We start from the raw sequence: 26508 nt of genomic DNA, 5'->3' as shown, positions 1-26508 counted from the left end.
ATAATAATAATAAATTTTATTTATATCCCGCCCTCCCCAGCCGAAGCCGGGCTCAGGGCGGCTAACAACACTAAAACAGTATGACATTATAAAACATTATAAAAATGAATTAAAATCAAAATTGATGGCAACCATAAACTAAAGCTTTGTAAAGGAAACAATGGAAATGGTTGTCAATAATGACTAGTGAAGGCTGATGGCCGAAGAATGGATACTTTTGAATTCTGGTGCTGGAGGAGACTCTTGAGAGTCCCATGGACTGCAAGAAGATCAAACCTCTCCATTCTGAAGGAAATCAGCCCTCACTGGAAGGACAGATCCTGAAGCTGAGGCTCCAAGACTTCGGCCACCTCATGAGAAGACTCCCTGGAAAAGACCCTGATGTTGGGAAAGATGGAGGGCACAAGGAGAAGGGGGCGACGGAGGACGAGATGGTGGGACAGTGTTCTCGAAGCTACAAACATGAGTCTGACCAAACTGTGGGAGGCAGTGGAAGACAGGAGGGCCTGGCGTGCTCTGGTCCAGGGGGTCACGAAGAGGCGGACACCACTAAACGACTCAACAACAACAACAACAACAATGACTAGTGTTGGGGGCAGTCTGCCTTGGAATAATACTGGTTCCTGGACATCCCAGGTGGGGAGAGTGGGTCTCATGCGTGTCGGCTTCCCGTAATGGGAATCTGGTTGGCCGCTCTGAGGATGCTGGGCTGAAATGGGCTCCCTCTGGCCCTTGGTCCCACTGACGGGTTCTTAGATCCATAGCCCTTTCCTACTGCTGCTCCCCAGCAGCTGCTGGCTCGGGTGCCTGCGCCGCCTCTGAAGATGGAGGGATTCTGTTCTCAGGAGCATCCGGCTTGAAACAGAAAGCCAGGATCAGACCTCACTTGACCACGAAGCTTGCTGGTGGTCTTGGGTCATTTGTTCGTAATAGCAATAAATGTGCCCTCGCTGGGCATGTCACTTTACAGAGTGCAGTGGTGCCTCTGGATGCGAACGGGATCCGTTCCGGAGCCCCGCTCACATCCTGAAGCGAATGCAACCCACGTCTGCATGTGCACGGGTTGCGATTTGCCGCTTCTGCACATGCGCGTGATGTCATTTAGAGCGTCTGCGCATGTGCAAGCGGTGAAACCCAGAAGTAACGCATTCCATTACTTCTGGGTTGCCGCAGAGCACAACCCGAAAACACTTAACCTGAAGCTACTTCAACCCGATGTATGACTGTATAAGAGGAAGAAGAAGAAGAGAAGAGTTTGGATTTGATATACAGTGGTGCCCCGCAAGACGAATGCCTCGCAAGACGGAAAACCCGCTAGACGAAAGGGTTTTCCGTTTTGGAGGCGCTTCGCAAAACGAATTTCCCTATGGGCTTGCTTCGCAAGACGAAAATGTATTGCGAGTTCCTGCGGGTTTCCCCCCCTTTCCCCCCCTTTTCCTAAGCCGTTAAGCCGCTTATCAGTTGTTCCGCTGATAAGCCGCTTAACAGCTGATCGCTAAAAGCCGCTAATAGCGCTAATCCGCTAAGCCGTCAATGGGCTTGCTTTGCAAGACGAAAAAAGGGCTATACGAAGAGAATCGCGGAACGGATTAATTTTGTCTTGCGAGGCACCACTGTAGTGGCTTTCACTCCCCTTCAGGAGTCTCAAAGCCTTGAGAAAGTCCCTTCCTCCCCCACAACAAACACGCTGTGAGGTGAGTGGGGCTGAGAGACTTCAGAGAAGTGTGACTGGCCCAAGGTCACCCAGCAGCTGCAGGTGGAGGAGAGGAGACGCGAACCCGGTTCGACAGATTACGAGACTACCGCTCTTAACCACTACACCACATTTTGACCTGCAGGGGTTGTGTGTGTGTGCATGTTCACATTCCTGAAATTAACAGAGGGGGAGGCATTGCTTGATCCCAGGGGCCCGAACTAACTTTTGCAGGAAAGAAGTCTGAGAAACCAAGGTAGATAGTGATGACAAGAGTTCTAGAGGCAAAATTAATAGGCGATAGACTAATAAAGGTAAAGGGACCCCTGACCATTAGGTCCAACTGTGGACGACTCTGGGGTTGCGGCGCTCATCTCGCTTTATTGGCCGAGGGAGCCGGCGTACAGCTTCCAGGTCATGTGGCCAGCAGGACTAAGTCGCTTCTTGCGAACCAGAGCAGTGCATGGAAACGCCGTTTACCTTCCTGCCGGAGTGGTACCTCTTTATCTACTTGCACTTTGAGGTGCTTTCGAACTGCTAGGTGGGCAGGAAGACAGACTAATAGACAACATTAAAACTGGCAAATTGCTGGGTCCAGATGAGAGTTCTTAAAAGAACTCAAAGGTGAAATTGCAAATCTTCTAACAAAAATACTTGCCCCTATGATCAGCCTCTACTGGAAAGTAGCCACCATAACTCCAGTTTTTAGAAGGGGGTCCAGGGGGATCGTGGAAATTACAGGCCGGTAGCTTAGTATCTGACCCAGGAAAACTGGCGGTAATTATTGTTAAAGATTTAAAAAGCGTAAAGAAGAAAAATCTTGCTGAAGCAGAACCAGCGTGCCTTCTGCAAGAGCAAGTCCCGTCTCACGTATTCCTTACAGTTTTTTGAGAGTGTCGACAACCATATAGATATAGAGACATAGTCCTCTTCTCTTCCATGAATTTGTCTAATCCTCTTTTAAAATCTGGGTTGGTCACCATCCCTGCCTCCTGTGGCAGCGAGTTCCATAGGTTGACTATGCGCAGGATGAAGAAGTCCATTCTTTTCTTTCTTTTTTTGCCTGTCCTGAATCTCCCCTACATTTACCTTTTTCAGGTGCCCATGAGTTCTAGTGTTACGCGAGCGGGAAGGGAAAATCTCTCCTCTCCTTTCTCCATGTCATGCGGAACTTTAAACTTCTATCTTGCCATAGAATGGTAGACTTGGGAAGGACCCCAGGGATCATCTAGTCCAACCCTGTAGCGTTCCCAAAGCAAAGGAAGGATTGGACTCGGATTAGTAAAATACCCACGAGGCTTGACCAGCAAGACTCTGGGAGGAGTGCGTATAATAATAATTCCTCTCCACCCCTCGGCCCAGGTCGTTTTATTCACAAAAGAACTTTTACACAGTGCACGTAAGAACCAATCAGATTTCCTCTGAGCATTTCAAAAAAACCCATGTGGGATAAAGTTAAAGTTAAAACTACAAAGAAACTATTTCTTTTTTGAGCATGCATATGCAGTTCAGAGTAAATAAAAGAGGAAGCAAGGAGAAATGCTTTTAGGAAACCCCGGAGGTCATAAACAATCGGTAAGAGGCAGGGTGGCCAGTATTTACTATCTCCTTCCTGACCCTTAAGATCTACAGTGGTGCCCCGCAAGACGAATGCCTCGCAAGACGAAAAACCCGCTAGATGAAAGGGTTTCCCGTTTTGGAGGTGCTTCGCAAAACGAATTTCCCTATGGGCTTGCTTCGCAAGACGAAAACGTCTTGTGAGTTTTTCCGACTTTTTTCCCCTCCCCCCCCCTTTTTCTAAGCCGCTAAGCCGCTTATCCACTAAAAGCCGCTAATAGCGCTAATCCGCTAATGGGCTTGCTTTGCAAAACGAAAGAAACCGCTAGATGAAGAGACTCGCGGAACGGATTCTTTTCGTCTTGCGAGGCACCACTGTATCTAAAGATGAAACTACATCAAATAACCTACAGTGGTACCTCGGGTTACATACGCTTCAGGTTACAGACTCCGCTAACCCAGAAATAGTGCTTCAGGTTAAGAACTTTGCTTCAGGATGAGAACAGAAATCGTTCTCCGGTGGCGCAGCAGCAGTGGGAGGCCCCATTAGCTAAAGTGGTGCTTCAGGTTAAGAATAGTTTCAGGTTAAGTACAGACCTCCAGAACGAATTAAGTACTTAACCTGAGGTACCACTGTAGTATCTATACTGTACTATCTATATGTACTGAGGATGCCTGATGAAGCAACTGGCCTGTATTTAGAATGCTTATACGTGCCTGTCAGGTGTAGAAAATGCAAATGGCATAGATGCAGAGGCTTGTGGGATTTGATCACAGATTATTGTCAATGAATCAAGCCCAGTCAGCACAATGCTTTCATCTCTGACACAAGGGTTTGCTTCGTATTTCATAATTCCTCATAGTAATCCCACCTGACCACCACACAACCTCCTGCAATGCTGGAATCTCAACCTCATCCGAGGCAGGTGGCCACCCAGCCTCTCCAAGGAAGGAGAGGGTTTTATCTAAACTTAAAAAGTTCCAAGTGCAGCAACCTTCTCCAAGGCAGGAGTTGACTAGTGCGGTTCCTGATCTCCCAGCCTCATGCCGTCGGCCTACAGCCAGCTGAACTAAATAATAATAAGAATAATTTATTATTTATACCCCGCCTGTTTGGCTGGGCTTCCCCAGCCACACTGGGCAGCTTCCAACAAAATATTAAAATACCACAATACATCAAATATTAAAAGCTTCCCTAAACATGTCCAGAGGAGGGCAACCAAAATGCTAAAAGGCCTGGAAACAATGCCTTACGAGGAACGGCTAAGGGAGCTGGGCATGTTTAGCCTGGAGAAGAGGAGGTTAAGGGGTGATATGATGGCCATGTTCAAATATATAAAAGGATGTCACATAGAGGAGGGAGAAAGGTTGTTTTCTGCTCCTCCAGAGAAGCGGACATGGAGCAATGGCTCCAAACTACAAGAAAGAAGATTCCACCTAAACATTAGGAAGAACTTCCTGACAGTAAGAGCTGTTTGACAGTGGAATTTGCTGCCAAGGAGTGTGGTGGAGTCTCCTTCTTTGGAGGTCTTTAAGCAGAGGCTTGACAACCATATGTCAGGAGTGCTCTGATGGTGTTTCCTCCTTGGCAGGGGGTTGGACTCGATGGCCCTTGTGGTCTCTTCCAACTCTATGATTCTATGATCATTCTATGATCATTCTATGATCATTCTATGATCAGGGCTGCCTTCAGATGTTGTCTTCAGATGTCTGGTAGTTGTTCTCTTTGATACCTGGTGGGGGGGCGTTCCACAGGGCGGGTGCCACCACCGAGAAGGCCCTCTGCCTGGTTCCCTGCAACTTGGCTTCTCGCAGGGAGGGAACCGCCAGAAGGCCCTCGGAGCTGGACCTCAGTGTCTGGGCAGAACAATGGGGGTGGAGATGCTCCTTCAGGTATCCTGGGCCTTTAAGGCCGTTTAGGGCTTTGAAGGTCAGCACCTAAAGCCGCATGTCTGAGCAGGCTCCCCACTGAGCGCATGGACGCCAACCCCTCCTCTGTCTCTTCTTCCAGAGAGTTTCTCCGATGTGAATTGAGCCGCGGAGGTTGTGTCGCGGGGGCCCCAAGGCCAAGCAGCCTTCTGGGGAAATCGCCCGCGGCTTCTGGCCGTACGGGGCTCCGGGAGCAGCACCGCCGGGAGGACCGCTCGCGTCAGACAAGGAGGCCGACTCTCCCTCACCTCCCGCCGCGCTCTTGGCTTTGCCAGTGACCCCCATCCCCGTGGCCGCTGGCAAGGGGGCGGCGTGCTGTGGGGCTGCTGCTGGGGTGAGCATCTGCCCTGAGATCTACAGGTATAGGGCGGTTATATTATTATTATTACTTGTTGTTGTTCCTTCTCTCAGTCTGGGAGTCCCCAATAGAACGCCAGATCAGGCCGAAGGGAAAGCTACGAGCCACCCATACTGCATGGCTGCAGGGTGGGCAGACGCTATTGTATTTTTGGGACAGGGAAGAAGCACAAGCACCTCCTCCCCCATAATATTTATTAATTTTCAATAAACGTAACACAAAAGAAAATATGCAACAACACAATAGAGAAGGGAAAAGGAAAAGAAAAAAAAAGAATAACAAACTTAAAATACCTAAACGGGGGGGGGGGGGAGAAATTCAATTAATTAATTAAAATCCTTTTTCATATGCATTAATTGACTTCCTCTAATCTCCTCCATCTGAATTTCCTCTTAATTTGAATGTAGCAGTTTCCAATATCATTATTTCAAAAAACAATATTACAGTCATATTCCAACTTCTTTACCTTTCTTATAGTACATTTTCTTATTTAGATATTTAAATCTAATTCAATCCTAGGCCTGATTGGTTTTTCCAAGTCGTTACATATCTTTAGTATTAGAATATTTGTTCAAATAGTCTTTAAATTTCTTCCAGTCTTCTTGGTAGTCCTCTCCTTTCTGGTCGCGGATTCTCCCGGTGAGATCAGCCAGCTCCATGAATTCCACCACCTTCATCTGCCACTGAAGCACAAGCATATTTTTTGCTGGGCTTCATGACATTTGCTCCGGCGAGTCAGTGGCATGCTGGACCCAGACCATGCAAAGAGGGGCAGCAGAGGCAGTTTGCCCGCCTCACCCGCCTGGGATTCCTGGGCCACCAGCCCCAGGCTTCTGGGCAACGCACCCCCAAAATCACCAGCCCTTCTGTTTGAATAGGGAAGTAATAGTGCCACTGGATTCTGCTCTGGTCAGACCTCACCTGGAGTACTGTGTCCAGTTCTGGGCACCACAGTTCAAGAAGGACACGGACAAACTGGAACGTGTCCAGAGGAGGGCAACCAAAATGGTCAAAGGCCTGGAAACGATGCCTTATGAGGAACGGCTAAGGGAGCTGGGCATGTTTAGCCTGGAGAAGAGGAGGTTAAGGGGTGATATGATAGCCATGTTCAAAGATATAAAAGGATGTCACATAGAGGAGGGAGAAAGGTTGTTTTCTGCTGCTCCAGAGAAGCGGACACGGAGCAATGGTTCCAAACTACAAGAAAGAAGATTCCACCTAAACATTAGGAAGAACTTCCTGACAGTAAGAGCTGTTTGACAGTGGAATTTGCTGCCAAGGAGTGTGGTGGAGTCTCCTTCTTTGGAGGTCTTTAAGCAGAGGCTTGACAACCATATGTCAGGAGTGCTCTGATGGTGTTTCCTGCTTGGCAGGGGGTTGGACTCGATGGCCCTTGGGGTCTCTTCCAACTCTAGGATTCTATGATTCTATGAATAATCTTCAAGTCGTAATATGCCTTTGATCTCTTCTCTGCAGGTTCCCTGCTGTTGAGATTGGACTTCCCAACCTGAGGGGGTGATCCAGGGCGGATCCTTGTTAAGCTATAACGCAGGTGGGCAGCATGCTTGAAACACCCCCTTTCTCCTCCTCCTCTGTCTCCTGTCAGCCACCCCCAGCCCAGAAGCCCAGGATCCTGAACCTCTAGTTCTCTAGAGACCCCTTTCTTCCTTCTTTCCACCTCTTGGCTTAACTCTGTAGGGATGTGAGTGCACTTTGTCTCAAACTGAGAAACCCTTTTGCTGTGGTTGCCTAAATAATAATAATAATAATAATAATAATAATAATAATAAATTATTTATACCCCGCCCTTCCTGGTTCAAAAACCAGGTCTTATAGAGCAAAAAAGCAGCATAAAATACAGTATAAAAACATGAATAACAATAAAATTCAAAAATCAATTGAATAATCCCCAGGGCTAGCTGGCTGCATTGGTCCTACTTGGGCCAGTGAGGAGGCCAGGGGAGAATTAGCTGTGGGGTCTCAGAGCGGGTGATCTTCATAAAAAGGAGAGGGAAGGAAGGGGAATAAAAGATCAGGCTGAATTCAAATTAAAGGCCAGGCGGAATAGCTCTGTCTTACAGGCCCGGGGGAAGGAGGTTAAATCCTGAAGGGTCCTTTGACACCCCTCTCCATCTACCACTGAGCCACCGGTTAGAGTGTCAGACTAAGACCCGGGCGAGACCAGGGTTCAAATCTCCACTCGGCCCGGGAAGCTCACTAGGTGTGACGTTGGGGGGGACGGACGATGGACAGTCACCTCCTGTCGGCCTAAACTACCTGGTAGGGTTGTTGTGGGGGTTAAGTGAGGAAAAGGAGAACAACCACATCAGCTGCTTTGAGCTCCTTTGGAGGGGAAACATGGGCTGTGGATTCAATAGATAACTGAATACAATGAATACCAGGTTTTTGGGGAAGAGAAGAAGATAAGCGCCAGAGGAAAGCCAGCCCGGGAGCGGTAGAGATGGCAGCCGAGACACTGAACTTTGGGCCAGAGTGGTGAGTGTGTTTTTATATACATTTTTATTGGTTTTTAAAAACATATTTCCAACAATCATATAACAACTTCTCTTATACAACGTTTTAGACTTCCGTCAACACCTCTGATGATTTTCTGTTCTTTGTCACTTATTCTGCATTTCCTAATTTCTCTGTTACTCTTAATTATCATTCTCCTCATAGTCTTTTTTTGCAATATTTCAGATAATCCTCCTTACAAAACTTCCTGTAGTCCTACTAGCGTAATCTGTTAATTCCCATTACTTTTCAAATAGTTTGTATATTTACTCCAGTCTTCTAAGAATCTCTGGCCCCGCAGGTTTCGAATCCTTCCTGTTAATTTATCCAATTCTGCATAGACCATCAATTTCATCTGCTGTTCTGAGTTTGTGTCTTTTGAGGCTCTGCTGCGCCCAGAAAGGCCCTCTGGGGCAGAGGGAAGCTGGGGCAAAGAGCTGACCTCCAGTGGGAAAGGAGGACTTGCTGGACCTGAGGGGTTGAGCGGGAAGAGACAGCTCCCTCCTCCCTGCTGTTCGCCTAATAATAATAATAATAATAATAATAATAATTTATTATTTGTACCCCGCTCATCTGGCTGGGTTTCCCCAGCCACTCTGGGCGGCTTCCATAAAAACCAAAAATACACTAAAATATCACAGATTAAAAATTTCCCTGAACAGGGCTGCCTTAAGATGTCTTCTGAATGTCAGGTAGTTATTTATCGCTTAGACATCTGCTGGAAGGGCGTTCCACAGGGCAGGCACCACCACCGAGAAGGCCCTCTGCCTGGTTCCCTGTAGCTTTGCCTCTCGCAGTGAGGGAACCGCCAGAAGGCCCTCGGCGCTGGACCTCAGCGTCCGGGCAGAACGATGGGGGTGGAGACGCTCCTTCAGGTATACTGGGCCGAGGCCGTTTAGGGCTTTAAAGGTCAGCACCAACACTTTGAATTGTGCTCGGAAACGTACTGGGAGCCAATGAAGGTCTTTCAAGACCGGTGTTATGTGGTCTCAGTGGCCGCCCCCAGTCCCCAGTCTAGCTGCCGCATTCTGGATTAGTTGTAGTTTCCGAGTCACTTAAAAGGTAGCCCCACGTAGAGCACATTGCAGTAGTCCAAGTGGGAGATAACCAGAGCATGCACCACTCTGGCGAGACAGACAGCGGGGAGATAGGGTATCATCCTGCGTACCAGATGGAGCTGGTAGACAGCTGCCCTGGACACAGAACTGACCTGCGCCTCCATGGACAGCGGTGAGTCCAAAATGACTCCCAGGCTGCGCACCTGGTCCTTCAGGGGCACAGTTACCCTATTCAGGACCAGGGAGTCCTCCACACCAGCCCGCCTGACACACCTCCTCCCTCCTCTTCCTTCTTTCCTCAGGCTCCGCGCTCTCTCCAGTGGCGGGAGCGTCGCTTCCCCCCCACCCTCCCCTGCCATGCCAAAGTACAAGCTAGCCGAATACCGATATGGGCGGGAAGAGATGTTAGCACTTTACGTGAAAGACAACAAGGTGAGTGCCGCACGGTTGCGGGTCGTGCCCCGAGCATGTAGGGCTGCTTGACCACGGGGCGGACGGTGGGGTGGACCGGGCAAGCTCCGCCCCAGGTTCGAATTACTTTCTCCTCTGTTTACAATCTTTGAATCGCCATATTTTTTCGCTCCATAAGACGTACCTAGTTTCTAGAGGAGGAAAAAATGAACAAAGTATTCTGAATCAAATATTATACTAAACTACCGTATTTTTCGCTCTATAAGACGCACCAGACCATAAGACACACCTAGTTTTTGGAGGAGGAAAACAAGGAAAAAAATATTCTGAATCTCAGAAGCCAGATCAGCAAGAGGGATCGCTGCGCAGTGAAAGCAGCAATCCCTCTTGCTGTTCTGGCTTCTGGGATAGCTGCGCAGCCTGCATTCGCTCCATAAGACGCACACACATTTCCCCATACTTTTTAGGAGGGAAAAGGTGAGTCTTATAGAGCAAAGAATACGGTATTTAAAGCAGCGAAGCAGGCAATCCTCGTCTGCTTTGCTGCTTTAAATTTGCTGCTTTAAAGCGAGCCGCGGAGGGGGGAACGGATGGGGGCCATGGCTCCTCTTCCTTCCCTCCTCCCTGGCTCGCTTTAAAGCAGCAAAGCGGACAGGATCCACTTACACGTCCCTCCTCCGTGCAGCATTCGCTTCATGAGACACACAGACATTTCCCCTTACTTTGCAGGAGGGAAAAAGTGGAGCGAAAAATACGGTGCCTTCCCTTTTGCTAAGCTGAAAGGGAACAGCAATTGCTGAGGTTGCAGCTTGCTTCTTTTGCCCCATTCCTGTATCTTCTTTACTTTCCCCACCCGTCTCTGGGGTCGACCCCTGCCAGAGCGTTCGGCTGGGTTGGGAAGAATCTGGGTGGGCTCCTGACGGCTTCCTTTCCATGCTCCTCCTTCCACAGGTCCCGGAGGAGATCCAGGATAAAGAGTTCTCTGCCATTCTCCAGGACGATCCTCTGCAGCCTCTGGCGCTGGTTCCCTTAACGGAAGAGGAGCAGGTAAAAGCGGCAGCGGCGGCTGCATCCTAGCTACAGCGGCTGGGCTGTGCCCTCCACAGTCGGAGGAGCCGTGCTTCTGAATCTCAGTTGCTGGAAAACGGCAGGAGGGGGGGAGAGTTTTGCTCCTGCGCTTGGATCCTGGTTCCCCATTGGGGCACCTGGTGGGGCACTGGATGCTGGACCTGATGGGCCCCCTTTGGCCATGCCCAGCAGTCGGTCAGTTTTGTTGCACATGGCCAAAGGCTGCCGCAACGTACACAGAATCATTCAACAATTCAAAGAAAATATACTGGACTGATACAAAAAACGTAAAACATTTATATTATCAAGACATTTCCTACTCTAAACAGAGCTATAAAAGTATCTTAATACAGCGGTACCTCAGGTTACATTCGCTTCAGGTTACAGACTCTGCTAACCCAGAAATATTACCTCGGGTTATAGAACTTTGCTTCAGGATGAGAACAGAAATCGTGGTCTGGCGGCACGGCAGCAGCAGCAGCAGGAGCAGGAGGCCCCATTAGCTAAAGAGGTGCTTCACGTTAAGAACAGTTTCAGGTTAAGAACGGACCTCCGGAACGAATTAAGTACTTAACCCGAGGTACCACTGTATACAAATTAAGACATTAAACAATAAAATTTATAAGTTAAAATTATCACATGGCCACTAATATATTAAAAGATAGTGTTAATTAATACAGTGTGCAATTGTATTCGGAGTTTGGTGATAAAGATAAAATATAGCTTGATGTAGATAGGGTCAAATAAATTCATCTCCTTTACAGTTGGTGGCTACCTTGGTGATATAATTTGCTCTAATTTTCCTAGCAGCAGTTGCAAAGAGTGCTACAGGCCAGGTCACATACTTATCTGTGTCTGCGAGGAGATATAAAATGTCAGAGGGGATCTGGCCAGAGGACCTTGTCATTATAGGTGCTAAAAATCGTTCTCTTACTTCATTATATAAGGGCCAGCGCAAGATATAATGCATAAGGTCCTCTACTTCAGGACATCCCCTAATGCAAACGCGTTCGTTTGTTGGTATGCCTCTGTGTCTCCCATCTCTATAGGCAGAGTTTATTGTATTTAATCGTAACTCTGTAATAGCTTTCCGAAGTTGTGCAGAAGTCAATTCATTAAAATAAGATGTATGTTCATTGGCCTCTCTTGAGTTTAAAATATAATGGGGCGCATGTAGATGTGTACATAGAGTTTAGGTCGTTTTTATTTTTATCTTTTATTTAAAAATAATTTTTATTATGTTTCCATTTACCAAATTAAACACATCAAACCAATTAATCCAAATTATAACAATACACATCATATAATCCAATTATTTCCCAATTGTTAATTTTTGTGGGGGGTACCCATGCTTCTTGATTGGCAGGAGTCCAATCCTCGAATATTTCTGCTGCTTTCATATTTACAATGATATTTTCAGTCCCTCTTCTCAGTCCTTGTCGTTACTCATTTTCCTTTTCATTCACCTCTGAGTTATCTCCGCAAGTGGGTTAAAAAAACAGTTATTTATATCGCTGTGTGGATTCTGTATTGCTCTCCCGTGAATCACTCTCATCCAATAGTCCAGGTGTTTCCACTCGAGCGGGCGAGTTTAGGTCGTTTTTAGTTGCCACTGCCCTTTAAAGATATTTTTCTGGGAATATAAGGGAAGCAGTCTGTTCTTAAGGTCTTCACGATGGCAGGGCGGGCTTTTGACAGAGAGTAGATCCAGAGGCCGCCTCTTCTCAAATTCTGCTTTCTCTCTTTCCCCCAAAAATACCTGCTTCAGAGGAACTTCTCCATGTCTGTGAACAGTGTTGCGGTGCTAAGGCTGATGGGAAAGGGGGCTGGGGCTGCCCCGGCCGGAGTCTCCCGGGGGAGAGGCACCACCCGGAGCCGAGGTACGGAGGCATCCTGGGGGCGGGCGGGTTGGCTCCCTTTCCTGAGAGCCAGTGTGGTGGTAGTGGTTAAGAGCAGTGGACTCGTGATCTGGTGAACCGGGTTCGCTTCCCTGCTCCTCCACATGCAGCTGCTGGGTGACCTTGGGCCAGTCACACTTCTCTGAAGTCTCTCAGCCCCACTCACCTCACTGAGTGTTTGCTGTGGGAGAGGAAGGGAAAGGAGAACGTTAGCCGCTTTGAGACTCCTTCGGGTAGTGATAAAGCGGGGTATCAAATCCAAACTCTTACTTTCTTCTTTCTGTCTTGCCACCTTCCCCTCCTCTCCCTTGGGGAGGCGGCGAGTGGGTTCCTGTTTCCGAAAGCCGGTGCAGTGGTTTGAGTGCTGGACTAGGACCTGGGAGAGATCAGGGTTCAAATCTCCCTGATTGGCTATGAAGCTCCCTGGGTGGGTGAGCTTGGAGGCCGGTCAGTGTCTCTCTCAGCCTCACCTACCTTGCTGAGGGAATTAGGGGAGGAGGGGAGAGAAGCATCTACACTGCCATTTTTGAGCTCCTAGAGAGACATGGATTCAGTATAGGTAAAGGGACCCCTGAACTTTAGGTCCAGTCATGGCCGACTCTGGGGCTGCGGCACTCATCTCGCTTTATTGGCCGGGGAGCCGGCGTACAGTTTCCGGGTCATGTGGCCAGCAGGACTAAGCTGCTTCTGGCGAATCAGAGCAGTGCACGGAAATGCCGTTCACCTTCCCGCCGGAGCGGTACCTCTTTATCTACTTGCACTTAGACGTGCTTTCAAACTGCTAGGTGGGCAGGAGCAGGGACCGAGCAACGGGAGCTCACCCCATCACGGGGATTCGAACCGCCGACCTTCTAATCAGCAAGTAGCTCTGTGGTTTAACCCACAGCGCCACCCGCGTCCCAGGATGCGATATGCATGCAGTCAATCAATCGATGTTATTTTGACACCTTACCTCTCTCCACCCCACAACTAAACAGGCCGTGGCCGTGGCGAGAGTGGCTTTTACCAAAGAAGCATTGAGGAGGCAGAAGGGGCATTTGGCCGCGGTGGGGTCCGCGAGATACACCGCAGCCAGAGTTGGGATGACCGGTGAGTAGGGGTCTGGGGGGGAGCTGTGTCTGTGGGTTGCTGTGGGAACCTGCTGCCCTCTTCCCTTGCTCTGACACCCTCTTCTTCTCCTGCAGAGGAGAACGACGGTTTGAGAAGCCCATCCGACGGGAAGGAGGTACAGTGATTTCCCACCTAGATCGCAGGGTGGTCAGCGGGTTGGCAAGATTCGTCCTAGGAGCAGTTTGCCCCCCGCCAGCTTTCTTCCTCCCTTGTGCAGGAAGGGAACAGGTCCTGCTATCCGCCTTTGAAATGAGGAGCCGTTGTTAGCCTGCGGGCATTACTGGTAGCAGAGGAGAGCTCTGGCCTGCTGCTTTTTGTTGCTGGGCGCAGAAGAGGGGGCTTCACTCGCCTGTTCTGGTTCTGGAGTGTGGGGCACTCCATAGTTCTCTCACCATTCTGCTAGCTCACCTGTACAGTGGTGCCCCGCAAGACGAATGCCTTGCAAGACGGAAAACCCGCTAGACGAAAGGGTTTTCCGTTTTGGAGGTGCTTCGCAAAACGAATTTCCTATGGGCTTGCTTCGCATGACGAAAATGTCTTGCGAGTTCCTGCGGGTTTTTTTTCCTTCCCCCCTTTTCCTAAGCCGCTTATCCGCTGATCCGCTAAGCCGCTTATCAGCTGATCCGCTAAGCCGCATATCAGCTGATCCTCTAAGCCGCTAATCCGCTAAGCTGTCAAAGGGCTTGCTTCGCAAGACGAAAAAACCGCAAGACGAAGAGACTCGCGGAACGGATTCTTTTCGTTTTGTGAGGCACCACTGTACGCAGTTCCCGTTTGCATATGCCTTGCCAGGGAAGCGCTTAATTGCGCTCCATCTTTCTCGGCTACTCTTTCGCTCCTGGGCCAGTAAGATCCTGGCTTGGGTGGGAGGGCTCAGCGGACCACACTGGACCCTTCACACCTAAAGTCTGGCTTAGAGACCCCTAGGCTCGCTCTCAGGCTCTTTTAAGAGCTTACTGGGGAGCGGGGGAGTCGCCCAGGGGTAATCGCAGGAATACCAGGTCCTCAGAATGCTCAATCTGAGTTTTTTTCGGGGTTCCGCGACGCTCTCGCGGTCACCCCTGTCTTCAAAGCGCCGGGGCTCTTTCAGCGGAAAGAGCTCCCGTCCGCCATTAATCAGGCGATCAACCAGAAGTCTGTATGCCAACCCGTTTTGCTTCATGAGTAACGTGTCTCTACTATATAAGCTTGCGTAGATTTGACACAAATTAATTCTTCAGCCTCAATTTGATGGGTATTGAAATAACTGGTCATAGAGCCTGTATAATAAAAAACAAACGAATGGACTTCCGTTACAAACCTTTCAACAGTGGAAGGTCCATCATTGGAGGTTCTGAAACTAAAACTGGATGGCCACCTGCCACAGCTTCAGCTGAGATTCCTGCATTTCAGGGGGTTGGACTAGATGACCCTCGGGGTCCCGTGCGACTACAATTCTGTGATTCCATGAAAGTCACACACAGAAAGCCATGGAAGCTCCATCAATTTCCCTGCTTAAAAGCTGCCTTCATTTTGGGTGTGGCAGGTCCTATCCCACTGATTGGTGTCCCTGAGGTGGGACGGCCCTAATAGAGTTAGAAGGGACCCCAAGGGCCATCTAGCCCAACCCCCTGCAACGCAGGAAGCTTTTGGCCCAACGTGGGGCTCAAACCCACGACCCACAGATTAAGCGTATTGCACTCTACCAGCTTATCCGCCGTCGTCTCCCTCCTTATTTGAAGCCCGGGCTCCGTTTGAGGAGGTGGTTCCCCCGGGGCGCAAGGAGTTTGCCCGTTCGGACAGCGACAACTGGCGCACCCTCCGAGAGGAGCACGAGGAGGAGGAAGAGGGCAGCAGCGGTGCTGTGGCCGTGGCCGGGGGCAGCTGGCGGCAGAGTGGAGGCCCCCGGCGGGAGAGCGAGCGCTGGCGGTCTGCTAGCCCAGGTGAGAGCCCATGGCGGAAGCAAGCTTGGGGGAGCGAGGAGGAAGAGGGCGTCCGGCGTCCGGTTCCGGCCCCCGCAGAGGCCGCAGGAAGGAGAAATGGGTTTGCCCTCAAACCTCCCTCTCTCCCCACAGACGGAGGAGGCCCTCGGTCCGCGGGCTGGCGGGAGCACGGTGGAGAGGGGCGCCGGCGGAAGTTCGATTTTGACTTCCGGGAGCGGGAGGACGAGCCGCGGAGCGGGCGCCGGCACAGGCACAACAGCGACAGCTTCGAGGACGACAAGGACGGCCTCCCCGAGTGGTGCCTGGAGGACGAGGAAGAGGAGATGGGGACCTTCGACTCCTCCGGGGCCTTCATGTCCCTCAAGGTGTGCAGAAGGTTCCTAGATTCCAACAGCGTTTCCCCAGAAATCGCTAGGGAAAAGGTCTTCTCTGCTCGGGGTCCCCCCCCCCATTTGTCTGTCTGTCTGTCTGTCTGTTTGTCTGTCTCTCTCACCCACACAGATACAGATCTAGGGCTTATCCATTGGGGGTCTGCTCTCATCTAGGGGGAGAGAGGAGATGATAATGATTGTTATTGGCTTACTAATTGCCTTCTAAGCCACTGTTTTCCCGCCTGCAGTTGAAGACTTTTATTCCGACAGGCCCTTGGGGGCTAATTGTTCCTTACAGAAATGGTTTTTAAATTGTTCTGTTTTTATTATTTGTATTGTAATTGATCTGCTTTTAAAAAATACAGTCATACCTTGGGTTAAAGATGCTTCGGGTTAAATCTTTTCAGGTCGCGTCCCGCGGCGACCCGGAAGTACCGGAAAGGGTTACTTCCGGGTTTCGCTGCTCACGCATGCGCAGACACTCAAAGTGACGTCATGCGCAGAAGCAGTGAATCGCGGATGCGGGTTGCGTTCTGCTCCTGTTGCGAATGGGGCTCCGGAACGGATCCCGTTCGCAACCAGAGGTACCCCTGTATTGTTTTAACTCTTGCTAAGTTATTTTTTAATATATTAATGTGCTGTTTAGCTTTTTGTATTTTTTAAAATTTGTGTAAGCTGTCTTGAGGCCTAGTCTGGGGAAAAGGCAGTAGCAGGATGATGATAATTATAATTAATAATAATAATACAATTTACTCCTTGGGGTGAGAGGAGGTCATATAGCCCCTGCCAAGTATCTCTCTGTCTCTCTCCCTCTCCTTGGAGGTTTGGTTGTTCCTTCCCTTGCGGCCTGGTTCTTGTTCCTTTCCTTCCCATTGGCCATCCTTCCTTTCCCAACTGGATCCCTTCCTGCTGAATAAGGACTGTGTATGGTGATGAGGGGTATCCCCAACCACCCCCCACATGACTATTCTGTTAGGATATAGTTTCATTCCATTTTTGGAGCAGGCATGTGGAGTTGTTGCATGTTACGTGTCTGTTTACTTCCAACATAGTCTGCTGGGAACTTCCGTCGTATATAGTTTTTGCCTATGTTTTTTGCTTGGACACGAAGGGAAGCAGACATGTTTTCCTTTGTTCTGATGCCGAATAAATGCTTGTAAATACGCCTTACATATGCCCCTGTCCGCCACTTCCGTTGTGAAGAGTTATTCACTCTGCTGATTAGAGCGTGCTCAAGTTTCTGAAGCTATGAGTCGCTGATTGATTCTGTTCCAAGGGAGTCCGGAGTTTGCCTGGATGCCGTCCGGTGGCTGGAGGCAGCTGGGAGCCTGTGAATTGCCCCCGCCTCCCAGGACACATCCCAACGACAGGGTTATGGGCCCAGATCCACGGTGCTTACACGAGAGTAGGGCTGCTGATGGCTGCTGCGAGACCCAGCAGAGACAGAGATATGTGAAGCAAGACTTCTTAAAGCCGACAATATTCGCTTTTCTTCTCCTTCTGCAGAAGAGCCCCAAAGAGCCGATCCTTGAGGAGCAGGAGTTAAGCTTCCAGCCCCTGCAAGAAGAGGAGGAGGAGGAGGAGCTGCCGGAGGCCAAGGACGGCGACAGGAGAGAGGGCGGGGAGGTCCCTGCCAGCCCCACGGCCAAGGAGGGGCCGGAGAGAGGTGAGAGGCTGGGGGAGGTGGACCTGCTCCTTGGAGAGAGGGCAGGAAGGCTGTAGGCTTGAGCCCCCCCCCAATAACCTCTTTCTGCACCCCTTCCCCTCCTTTTCTCTTAGAACGGAAGGAGCCCCGGCAAGTGCCGGAGGAGAAACTGCCTGCTCCTCCCGGTGCCCCGTGGCGAACGGGCCCCTCTTTTCCCACTGCTACTGCCCCCGTGGGTGAATGCGAGAGTGTCACGCCGGGGGTCTCATCGAAGGTGGAGGTCTCGGGGCTGGCACCTGGTGGCAACAAGGAGAAGGAAGCTCTCGATGGTATGTGGATGAGGGAGGGAAGAAGAGGCCTGCGATTCTCCCCTTCTCCTCCTACTGCAGGAGTCGGCAAGGCGTACCAGGCCTGTGGAGATCCTCTGTGGGCCAGACTGGCACAGCACAATGCCGGAAATTGCATCTGCGCATGTCCGTGGTGTTGGAAATCGCTTCTGCACATGCCCAGATGCCGGAAATCGCACCTGCGCATGTCCATGGCACCGGAAATCGCTTCTGCGCGTGCCCAGATGTCGGAAATTGCATCTACGCATGTCTGTGGCGCTGGAAATCGCTTCTGCGCATGCCCAGATGCCGGAAATGGAGAGTCCCTGCGCTGCGCTGTGCCAGTTTAGCACAGCACGTAGGGACTCGCCAAGTGGGTGGCTCGGTTCAGGGGTGGCTCGTGGGCTGGTTAAAACAGCCTCTGTTGGCCGCTTCCGGCCCACGGGCCTTAGGTTGCCGACCCCTGTCCTAGCGCTTCCAGAGCGTCACAACCGGCGGCTGCTTGACCTTCTGCTGCAGATTGGTGGAGAAGGCGGGCAGCAACACCGTTAAATCTTGAGGAAACCTGGCAGCAAGGGAAAGGGTTGGCAGGGGCAGAAATGGGCCGGGCTGGTTTCGTAACCAACAAGGGAGCCTCCTCTTCTGCCCCTGTTGTCTTGTTGTTTGGGGGGCTCTCGGAGACGGGGTTGGTCTGTGCAAGGGAATGAACCCTCCTCCCTCCCTCCCTCCCCTCTCCCACCTCCAGGGGATCCGTGCCTCCTCAGCCACCCGGCTCAGCTCACCCCGGCTGCTGTGGCTGCCCTTCCCACACCGGCGTCCTCGTCCGCAACTGCTGCTGCTGCTACTACTACTGAATTCACAGTTGGGGACAACGAGGATGAGGACGGGATGAACCACCTGCAGCAGGTGAGCGGGGGTCGCAGGGCCAAGGGAATCACTCTGCATGGGATCGCGCCTGGACTCTGGCTTGTGTGGCTTGGCTGGTTGGTTGCAGCAAACATCTTTTCGTGGCTGGCTCCCACATTCAGTGCGGAAGCTCTGAATCTTCTTTCTAAGGCGGGGGCTGTCCCCCCCCCCCCGAATTACTAGGTCAAGATCCCAGCCTTTGATTCATAACAGACTTTTAGGAGACATCTGAAGGCAGCCCTGTTTAGGGAAGCTTTTAATGTTTGACGGACTGTTGTATTTTATGATTTTTTTGGAAGCCGCCCAGAGTGGCTAGGGAAAACCCAGTCAGATAGGCGGGGAATTAATAATAATAATAACAATAACAATAACAATAATAATAATAATAATAATAATAATAATAATAATAATTTAACAATTTGGGCTGCCCCCTATCTCAACCAGGTAAGTGGCTTATAGCAATGACCATGGAAAAGCAGTCGGATTAACACAGGCTTCCTCAGCCTCGTCCCTCCAGATGTTTTTGGTCTTCAACTCCATGCTCCCTAGCTGGCAGGACCAGTGGTCAGGGATGATGGGAGTTGCAGTCTCAAAAAACATCTGGAGGGCCAAGTTTGAGGAAGCCTGGATTAACGCATACCAGGTTTGTAAAGAAAACCTCTCTGGATACTGAAGCAAAAATATTTCAGTGATGGTGGGATAGCTAGGAGCTGGTGTTCCAGGTGTCTTAAGGTCATCCAGCCCAACTTGCCGAAGTGCAAAATATTTGGAAGTAGTGGGGGGGGGGTTGTTGTGTGCATTTCTCAGTGTGCATTTTTGCAAGCTTGCGACAGACGCGCATCATCTCCCTGCGCATTTCTCTCCCAACCCTCCCTGCCCCCTTTCCCCTCCACCCCCCCCCCCAGGAAGCAGAAAAGATGGTGGCTTCCTTGCAGGATAGCTCTCTGGAGGAGGAGCACTTCAGCCAGACCATCGTGGACCATCGCAATACGGCCGCCGCCTTGCCGCTCTCCCACGAGGCAGCCATGAAGTGGTTCTACAAGGATCCCCAGGGGGAGATCCAAGGTGAGCTTTGCAGTAGGATTGGAATTGTCCAAAAAAGATGTTTGATTGTCTTTGTATGCCGCTACAGCGGCAAGGCGTGGGACGCGGGTGGTGCTGTGGGTTAAACCACAGAGCCTAGGGCTTGCCGATCAGAAGGTCGGCGGTTCGAATCCCCGCGACGGGTTGAGCCCCCGTTGCTCGGTCCCTGCTCCTGCCAACCTAGCAGTTCAAAAGCCCGTCAAAGTGCAAGTAGATCAATAGGTACCACTCCAGTGGGAAGGTAAATGGCGTTTCCATGCACTGCTCTGGTTTGCCAGAAGCGGCATAGTCATGCTGGCCACGGGAAGCTGTACGCCGGCTCCCTCGGCCAATAAAGCAAGATGAGCGCCGCAACCCCAGAGTCGGCCATGACTGGACCTAATGGTCAGGGGTCCCTTTACCTCTTTACAGCAGCAAGGTAGTGATGTAGTGATGTGTGGAAGTGAGAGCTGGACCATAAAGAAGGCTGATTTCCAAAGAATGGATGCTTTTGAATTCTGGTGCTGGAGGAGACTCTTGAGAGTCCCATGGACTGCAAGAAGATCAGACCTCTCCATTCTTAGGGAAATCAGCCCTGAGTGCTCACTGGAAGGACAGATCCTGAAGCTGAGGCTCCAAGACTTTGGCCTCCTCATGAGAAGAGAAGACTCCCTGGAAAAGACCCTGATGTTGGGAAAGATGGAGGGCACAAGGAGAAGGGGGCGAGAGAGGACAAGATGGTGGGACAGTGTTCTCGAAGGGACCAGCCTGAGTTTGACCAAACTGCGGGAGGCAGCGGAAGACAGGAGTGCCTGGCGTGCTCTGGTCCAGGGGGTCACGAAGAGGCGGACACAACTAAACAACAACAATAACAGCGGCAAGACTGCTATTAGCTAAAAATTAGAAATCTGAAGAAATACCAACAATAGAGGAATGGCAGATGACGATGTTGGACTTTTTGGAGCTGGCTGACCTGACTGGAAGAATCCGTAACCAGAAAGAAGAGGAGTATCAAGAAGATTGGAAGAACTTCAAAGAATACTTAGCCAAATATTGTAACATAAGATAATTAGAAGATACTTGGAAGTATCAAACAGGTTTAGGATTAGAACAAGAATTAATTGTAAAGCATTAAGGATTAGAATACCAATCAAACAGAAGAGGATAGTAAATCGAAGGAGATAAGTTTTATTAGAAATATGATTTTGGAGAGCTGTTACAAGGTGATACAATGAAATTCCATTAGGGGGGATTTGAGGAAGTCATTTAACAATGAAAGTTAAATTAGGTCTTGGAAGTGTCCCCCCCCCCTTTCTTTAGAATTGTAATGTGTTTTCGTTTGTGTGTTTTGTATGTTATTTCTGTTATAAATGTGGAAATTGATTAAAAAAAATTGGGGGGGGGGAGAAAGATGAGCTTTGCAGCCAGGAAGGGTGTGTGTGTGTGTGTGTGTGTGTGTGTGTGTGTGTTTGTGTGTGTTTGTGTGTGTGTGCTCTGCACCCGCAGCCCCAATTCTCCCCCCTCGGATCACTGACCTGCTCCTTTCTGTCTCGCCAGGCCCCTTCACGACTCAAGAGATGGCTGAGTGGTTCCAGGCCGGCTACTTCACCATGTCCCTGCTGGTGAAGCGAGGCTGTGACGAGGGCTTCCAGCCGCTGGGCGAAGTCATTAAGATGTGGGGAAGAGTGCCTTTCGCTCCGGGTCCATCGCCACCCCCATTGCTGGTGAGAGGACCAGGGAGGGGATGGGGATGGGGGGGGGGAAGGAGAGGTTTTTGTGTTTTTAACCGAGATCGACGGATGGAGGGCAGTACAGCGGTACCTTGGTTCTCAAACTTACTCCTTTCCGGAAGTCCGTTCCAAAACCAAAGCGTTCCAAAACCAAGGCGCGCTTTCCCATAGAAAGTAATGCAAAATGGATTACATTGGTACCTCTGGTTACGTACTTAATTCGTTCCGGAGGTCCGTTCTTAACCTGAAACTGTTCTTAACCTGAGGCACCACTTTAGCTAATGGGGCCTCCCGCTGCCACTGTGCGATTTCTGTTCTCATCCTGAAGCAAAGTTCTTAACCCGAGGTACTATTTCTGATACAGATAGGTAGCCGTGTTGGTCTGCCATAGTCAAAACAAAAAAATTCCTTCCAGTAGCACCTTAAAGACCAACTAAGTCAGTTCTTGGTATGAGCTTTCGTGTGCATGCACACTTCTTCAGATACACTGTTTCTGAGTTAGTGGAGTCTGTAACCTGAAGCGTATGTAACCTGAAGCGTATGCAACCCGAGGTACCACTGTAATCAATTTCAGACTTTTAAAAATAACCCTATGACAGCAGCTTAACATGAATTTTGCAATCTCACGAGACCATTGATCCGTAAGATGAAAGCAATAAACAATGTACTGCAGTCACACAATCAGTAGCTGAACTGGGTTCCACACAGTCACAAAAACAAAACAAAAGAGCCACAAAAACACAAAATAAATAGCACAAACATACAGACCTCAGCATAACACTCAAATCGGAAGCGTAACACTCAAAAGGAGCACGTTCGGCTTCCGGAAAAAGTTCGCAAACCGGAACACTTACTTCCGGGTTTGCAGTGTTTGGGTTCCAAGTTGTTTGAGTACCAAGGCGTTTGAGAACCAAGGCACCGGTGCATACACATTTAAATGGTGGCGGTGATGGAGACGCTATACAGTGGTGCCCCGCAAGACGAACGCCTCGCAAGATGGAAAACTCGCTAGACGAAAGAGTTTTCCGTTTTGGAGGCGCTTCGCAAAATGAATTTCCTATGGGCTTGCTTCGCAAGACGAAAATGTCTTGCGAGTTCCTGCGGGGTTTTTTCCCTCCCCCCCTCTTTTTCTAAGCTGCTAAGCCGCTTATCCGATAAGCCGCTAAAAGCTGCTAAAAGCCGGTAATAGCGCTAATCCGCTAAGCCGTCAATGGGCTTGCTTTGCAAGATGAAAAAATCGCTAGACGAAGAGACTCACGGAACGGATTCTTTTCATCTTGCGAGGCACCACTGTACCAAGCCATCACCTGTTGAGCCGCTCTCCCTTCCTCAACTCCCTCGGCTTGTGACCTGGGCTGGTTTTGTGTCTTCTCCTGTCTGCCCAGGGAAACATGGACCAGGAGCGCCTGAAGAAGCAGCAGGAGCTGGCCACCGCTGCCCTCTACCAGCAGCTCCAGCACCAACAGCTGCTTCAGCTCGTCAACAGGTAGCCTACCTCGCAGGGCGGTCGCCGTGGTTCCTCCCTTGCAAAAGAGAGGGAAGGAGGAAGGCCTAGGTGTATCCTTGCCTCCGCCTGATGGGCTGTTCCATGGGAGGTGATGGGGGGTGCACGCCAACCTCAGGAGGTCAGAGCTGCTACTTCACAAGCAGCAGATGGGTTCCTGACACCCCTTCTCCCCCTTTCCTTTCCCCCCACAGCAGGCAGTATGCCCAGTGCTCCCTCCAGCAGAAGGTGGCAGCGGGGGACCTGACGCAGCAACAGCTCACCGCCTTCCTGCAGCAGCTGCAAGCTCTCAAGCCAAGGTGAGGCCTGGGGCCCCGGAGTCCCAGGAAAGGAGGCTTCCCAGCAGCCCTTCTCCCAAGCTCCTCACTGTCAGCCCAGTAATAATAATAATAATAATAAGGTAAAGGGACCCCTGACCTTTAGGTCCAGTTGTGTCTGACTCTGGGGTTGCGGCGCTCATCTCGCTTTACTGGCTGAGGGAGCCGGCATGCGGCTTTCGGGTCATGTAGCCAGCATGACTAAGCCGCTTCTGGAGAACCAGAGCAGCACATGGAAACGCCGTTTACCTTCCCACTGGAGTGGTACCTATTTATCTACTTGCACTTTGACGTGCTTTCGAACTGCTAGGTTGGCAGGAGCAGGGACCGAGCAATGGGAGCTCACTCTGTTGCGGGGATTCGAACCGCCAACCTTCCGATCGGCAAACCCTAGGCTCTGTGGTTTAACCCACAGCGCCACCCGCGTCCCAATAATAATAATAATAATAATAATAATAATAATAATAATTTATTATTTATATCCCTCCCCTCTGGCTGGGTTTCCCCAGCCACTCTGGGCAGCCTCCAACAAAGCACTAAAATACAATAACCTATTAAACATTAAAAGCTTCCCTAAACAGAGCTACCTTAAGATGTCTTCTAAAAGTCAGGTAGTTGTTTATTTCCTTGACATCTGACAGGAGGGTGTTCCACAGGGCGGGTGCCACCACCGAGAAAGCCCTCTGCCTGGTTCCCTGTAACCTGGCTTTTCGCAGGGAGGGAACCGCCAGAAGGCCCTCGGAGCTGGACCTCAGTGTCCGGGCTGAACGATGGGGGTGGAGATGCTCCTTCAGGGATACAGTCTTCTCTCTCTGCACCCAGAAGTGTTTATGATCGTTTATTCAATCTGCTAGTCGCTTTATTTTGCCCAAGGCAACTGGAAGTGACTAACATCCACTCAATAATAATTTATTACTTATACCCCAGGGACGCAGGTGGCTCGAATCCCCGCGACGGGGTGAACTTCAGTTGCTCGGTCCCTGCTCCTGCCCACCTAGCAGTTTGAAAGCATATCAAAGTGCAAGTAGATAAAATAAAATAATAAAAAAATTCCTTCCAGTAGCACCTTAGAGACCAACTAAGTTAGTTATTAGTATGAGCTTTCGTGTGCATGCACACTTATACACGATAAAGCTATTTTTAGCCATCTCACCCCTTGCTTTTTCCTGTAAGACCAATTGCAGTCGTTAACAGTCGTCAACAGGTTTACCACACCTATCAGCCAATCACCCATTCCCACCACCCTTCTGAGTAATACCCCTCCCCACCCTCTCACTATATACAGTGGTACCTCGGGTTAAGTACTTAATTTGTTCCAGAGGTCCGTTCTTAACTTGAAACTGTTCTTAACCTGAGACACCACTTTAGCTAATGGGGGCCTCCTGCTGCCGCCACGCCGCCGGAGCACGATTTCTGTTCTCATCCTGAAGCAAAGTTCTTAACCTGAAGCACTTTTTCTGGGTTAGCGGAGTCTGTAACCTGAAGTGTATGTGATCCGAAGCGTATGTAACCCGAGGTACCACTGTATAAAGGTTTGGTGACGTCTATTTCAGTGTATCTGAAGATGTGTGCATGCACACGAAAGCTCATACCAATAACTAACTTAGTTGGTCTCTAAGGTGCTACTGGAAGGAATATTTTTATTCTATTTTATTTATTTTGTTTTGTTTCGACTACGGCAGACCAACAGGCTACCTACCTGTAACTGCAAGTAGATAAATAGGTACCGCTCCAGCAGGAAGGTAAACGGCATTTCTGTGCGCTGCTCTGGTTTCGCCAGAGGCAGTTCAGTCATGCTGGCCACATGACCTGGAAAAACTGTCTGTGGACAACCGTCAGCTCCCTTGGCCAATAAAGCGAGATGAGCACCGCAACCCCAGAGTCGTCCGTGACTGGACTTAACTGCCACGGGTCCTTTGCCTTTTTTTACTTATACCCCGCCCATCTGGCTGGGTTTCAAAAAACTCCACGTAGCTACATTAAAACCAAAACAGGTGGAGGCGAAGGAGAAATGCACTAAAAACATCTCGCCTGCTCTTTAATGATTATTATTTTCTATGCTTTTAGCTGTTATTTTTTTTATCTGTACAGGTGAAACTCGAAAATTTAGAATATCGTGGGAAAGTTCATTTATTTCAGTAATTCAACTTAAAAGGTGAAACTAATATATGAGATAAGACTCATGACATGCAAAGCGAGATACGTCAAGCCTTTATTTGTTATAATTGCGATGATCATGGCGTACAGCTGATGAAAACCCTAAATTAACAATCTCAGAAAATTAGAATACCGTGAAAAGGTGCAGTAGCTATTCAACCCATAACACCTGCAATGGGTTCCTGAGCCTTTAAATGGTCTCTTAGTCTGGTTTAGTGGGAAGCACAATCCTGGGGAAGGCTGCTGACCTGACACTTGTTCAGAAAGCCATCACTGAGACCCTCCATAAGGAGGGAAAGCCTCAAAAGCTAATTGCAGAAGAAGTTGGATGTTCCCAATGATTTCATTTAATATTTTGAATTTCTGAGATTGTTAATTTGGGGTTTTCACCAGCTGTACGCCATGATCATCACAATTATAACAAATAAAAGGCTTGACATACCTGGTTTTGCATGTCATGAGTCTATCTCATATACAGTGGTACCTCGAGTTAAGTACTTAATTTGTTCCGTAGGTCCATTCTTAACCTGAAACTGTTCTTAACCTGAAGCACCGCTTTAGCTAATGGGGCCTCCTGCTGCCACCGTGCCGCCAGAGCACAATTTCTGTTCTCATCCTGAGGCAAAGTTCTTAACCTGAAGCATATGTAACCCGAGGTACCACTGTATTAGTTTCACCTTTTAAGTTGAATTACTGAAATAAATGAACTTTCCCACGATATTCTAATTTTTTGAGCTTCAGCTGTATGCTTTTAGCTGTTGTTTATCTGTTAGCTGCCTTGAGTCTCTGTTAGGGAAGAAGGTGTTGTATGAGAAAATCTATGTGATGATGATGATGATGATGATGATAACAACCAGATGCCTCCGTGGAAACACACAAGCGACACCTGAACATTCTCTCCTGTGGTTTCCACCAACTGGGATTTGTTCAAAAGCATTGCTGTCTCCCAGCCGTGGAGGCACAGCATAGCCA

The 26508-nt window shown here is 49.7% G+C and overlaps 1 protein-coding gene across 2 annotated transcripts in view; it reads left to right on the top strand.

The window, feature by feature from the left end:
- GIGYF1 (GRB10 interacting GYF protein 1) overlaps window positions 1–26508 on the top strand; it is a 64308-nt gene that overhangs the window by 15313 nt on the left and 22487 nt on the right. The window contains exons 2-18 of one of the 2 annotated variants that reach the window (XM_079951755.1): window positions 5264–5539; window positions 7014–7089; window positions 7940–8033; window positions 9412–9541; window positions 10472–10567; window positions 12357–12468; window positions 13464–13575; window positions 13671–13711; window positions 15318–15518; window positions 15651–15883; window positions 17396–17555; window positions 17669–17863; window positions 18606–18766; window positions 19672–19831; window positions 21386–21552; window positions 22944–23044; window positions 23257–23361. In XM_079951755.1, coding sequence (XP_079807881.1) covers window positions 7999–8033; window positions 9412–9541; window positions 10472–10567; window positions 12357–12468; window positions 13464–13575; window positions 13671–13711; window positions 15318–15518; window positions 15651–15883; window positions 17396–17555; window positions 17669–17863; window positions 18606–18766; window positions 19672–19831; window positions 21386–21552; window positions 22944–23044; window positions 23257–23361 — 2009 coding nt within the window. In that variant the 5' untranslated portion in view covers window positions 5264–5539; window positions 7014–7089; window positions 7940–7998. Of the gene's footprint in view, window positions 1–5263; window positions 5540–7013; window positions 7090–7939; window positions 8034–9411; window positions 9542–10471; window positions 10568–12356; window positions 12469–13463; window positions 13576–13670; window positions 13712–15284; window positions 15519–15650; window positions 15884–17395; window positions 17556–17668; window positions 17864–18605; window positions 18767–19671; window positions 19832–21385; window positions 21553–22943; window positions 23045–23256; window positions 23362–26508 lie in introns of both variants that reach the window. The other variant, XM_079951754.1, reaches the window with a different exon arrangement.

Source organism: Podarcis cretensis (assembly GCF_951804945.1).
Source record: "Podarcis cretensis genome assembly, chromosome: 13".
Lineage (NCBI taxonomy): Eukaryota > Metazoa > Chordata > Lepidosauria > Squamata > Lacertidae > Podarcis > Podarcis cretensis.
The sequence above is the reverse complement of the archived record's forward strand: the minus strand, read 5'-3'. Positions and strand labels throughout refer to the sequence as shown.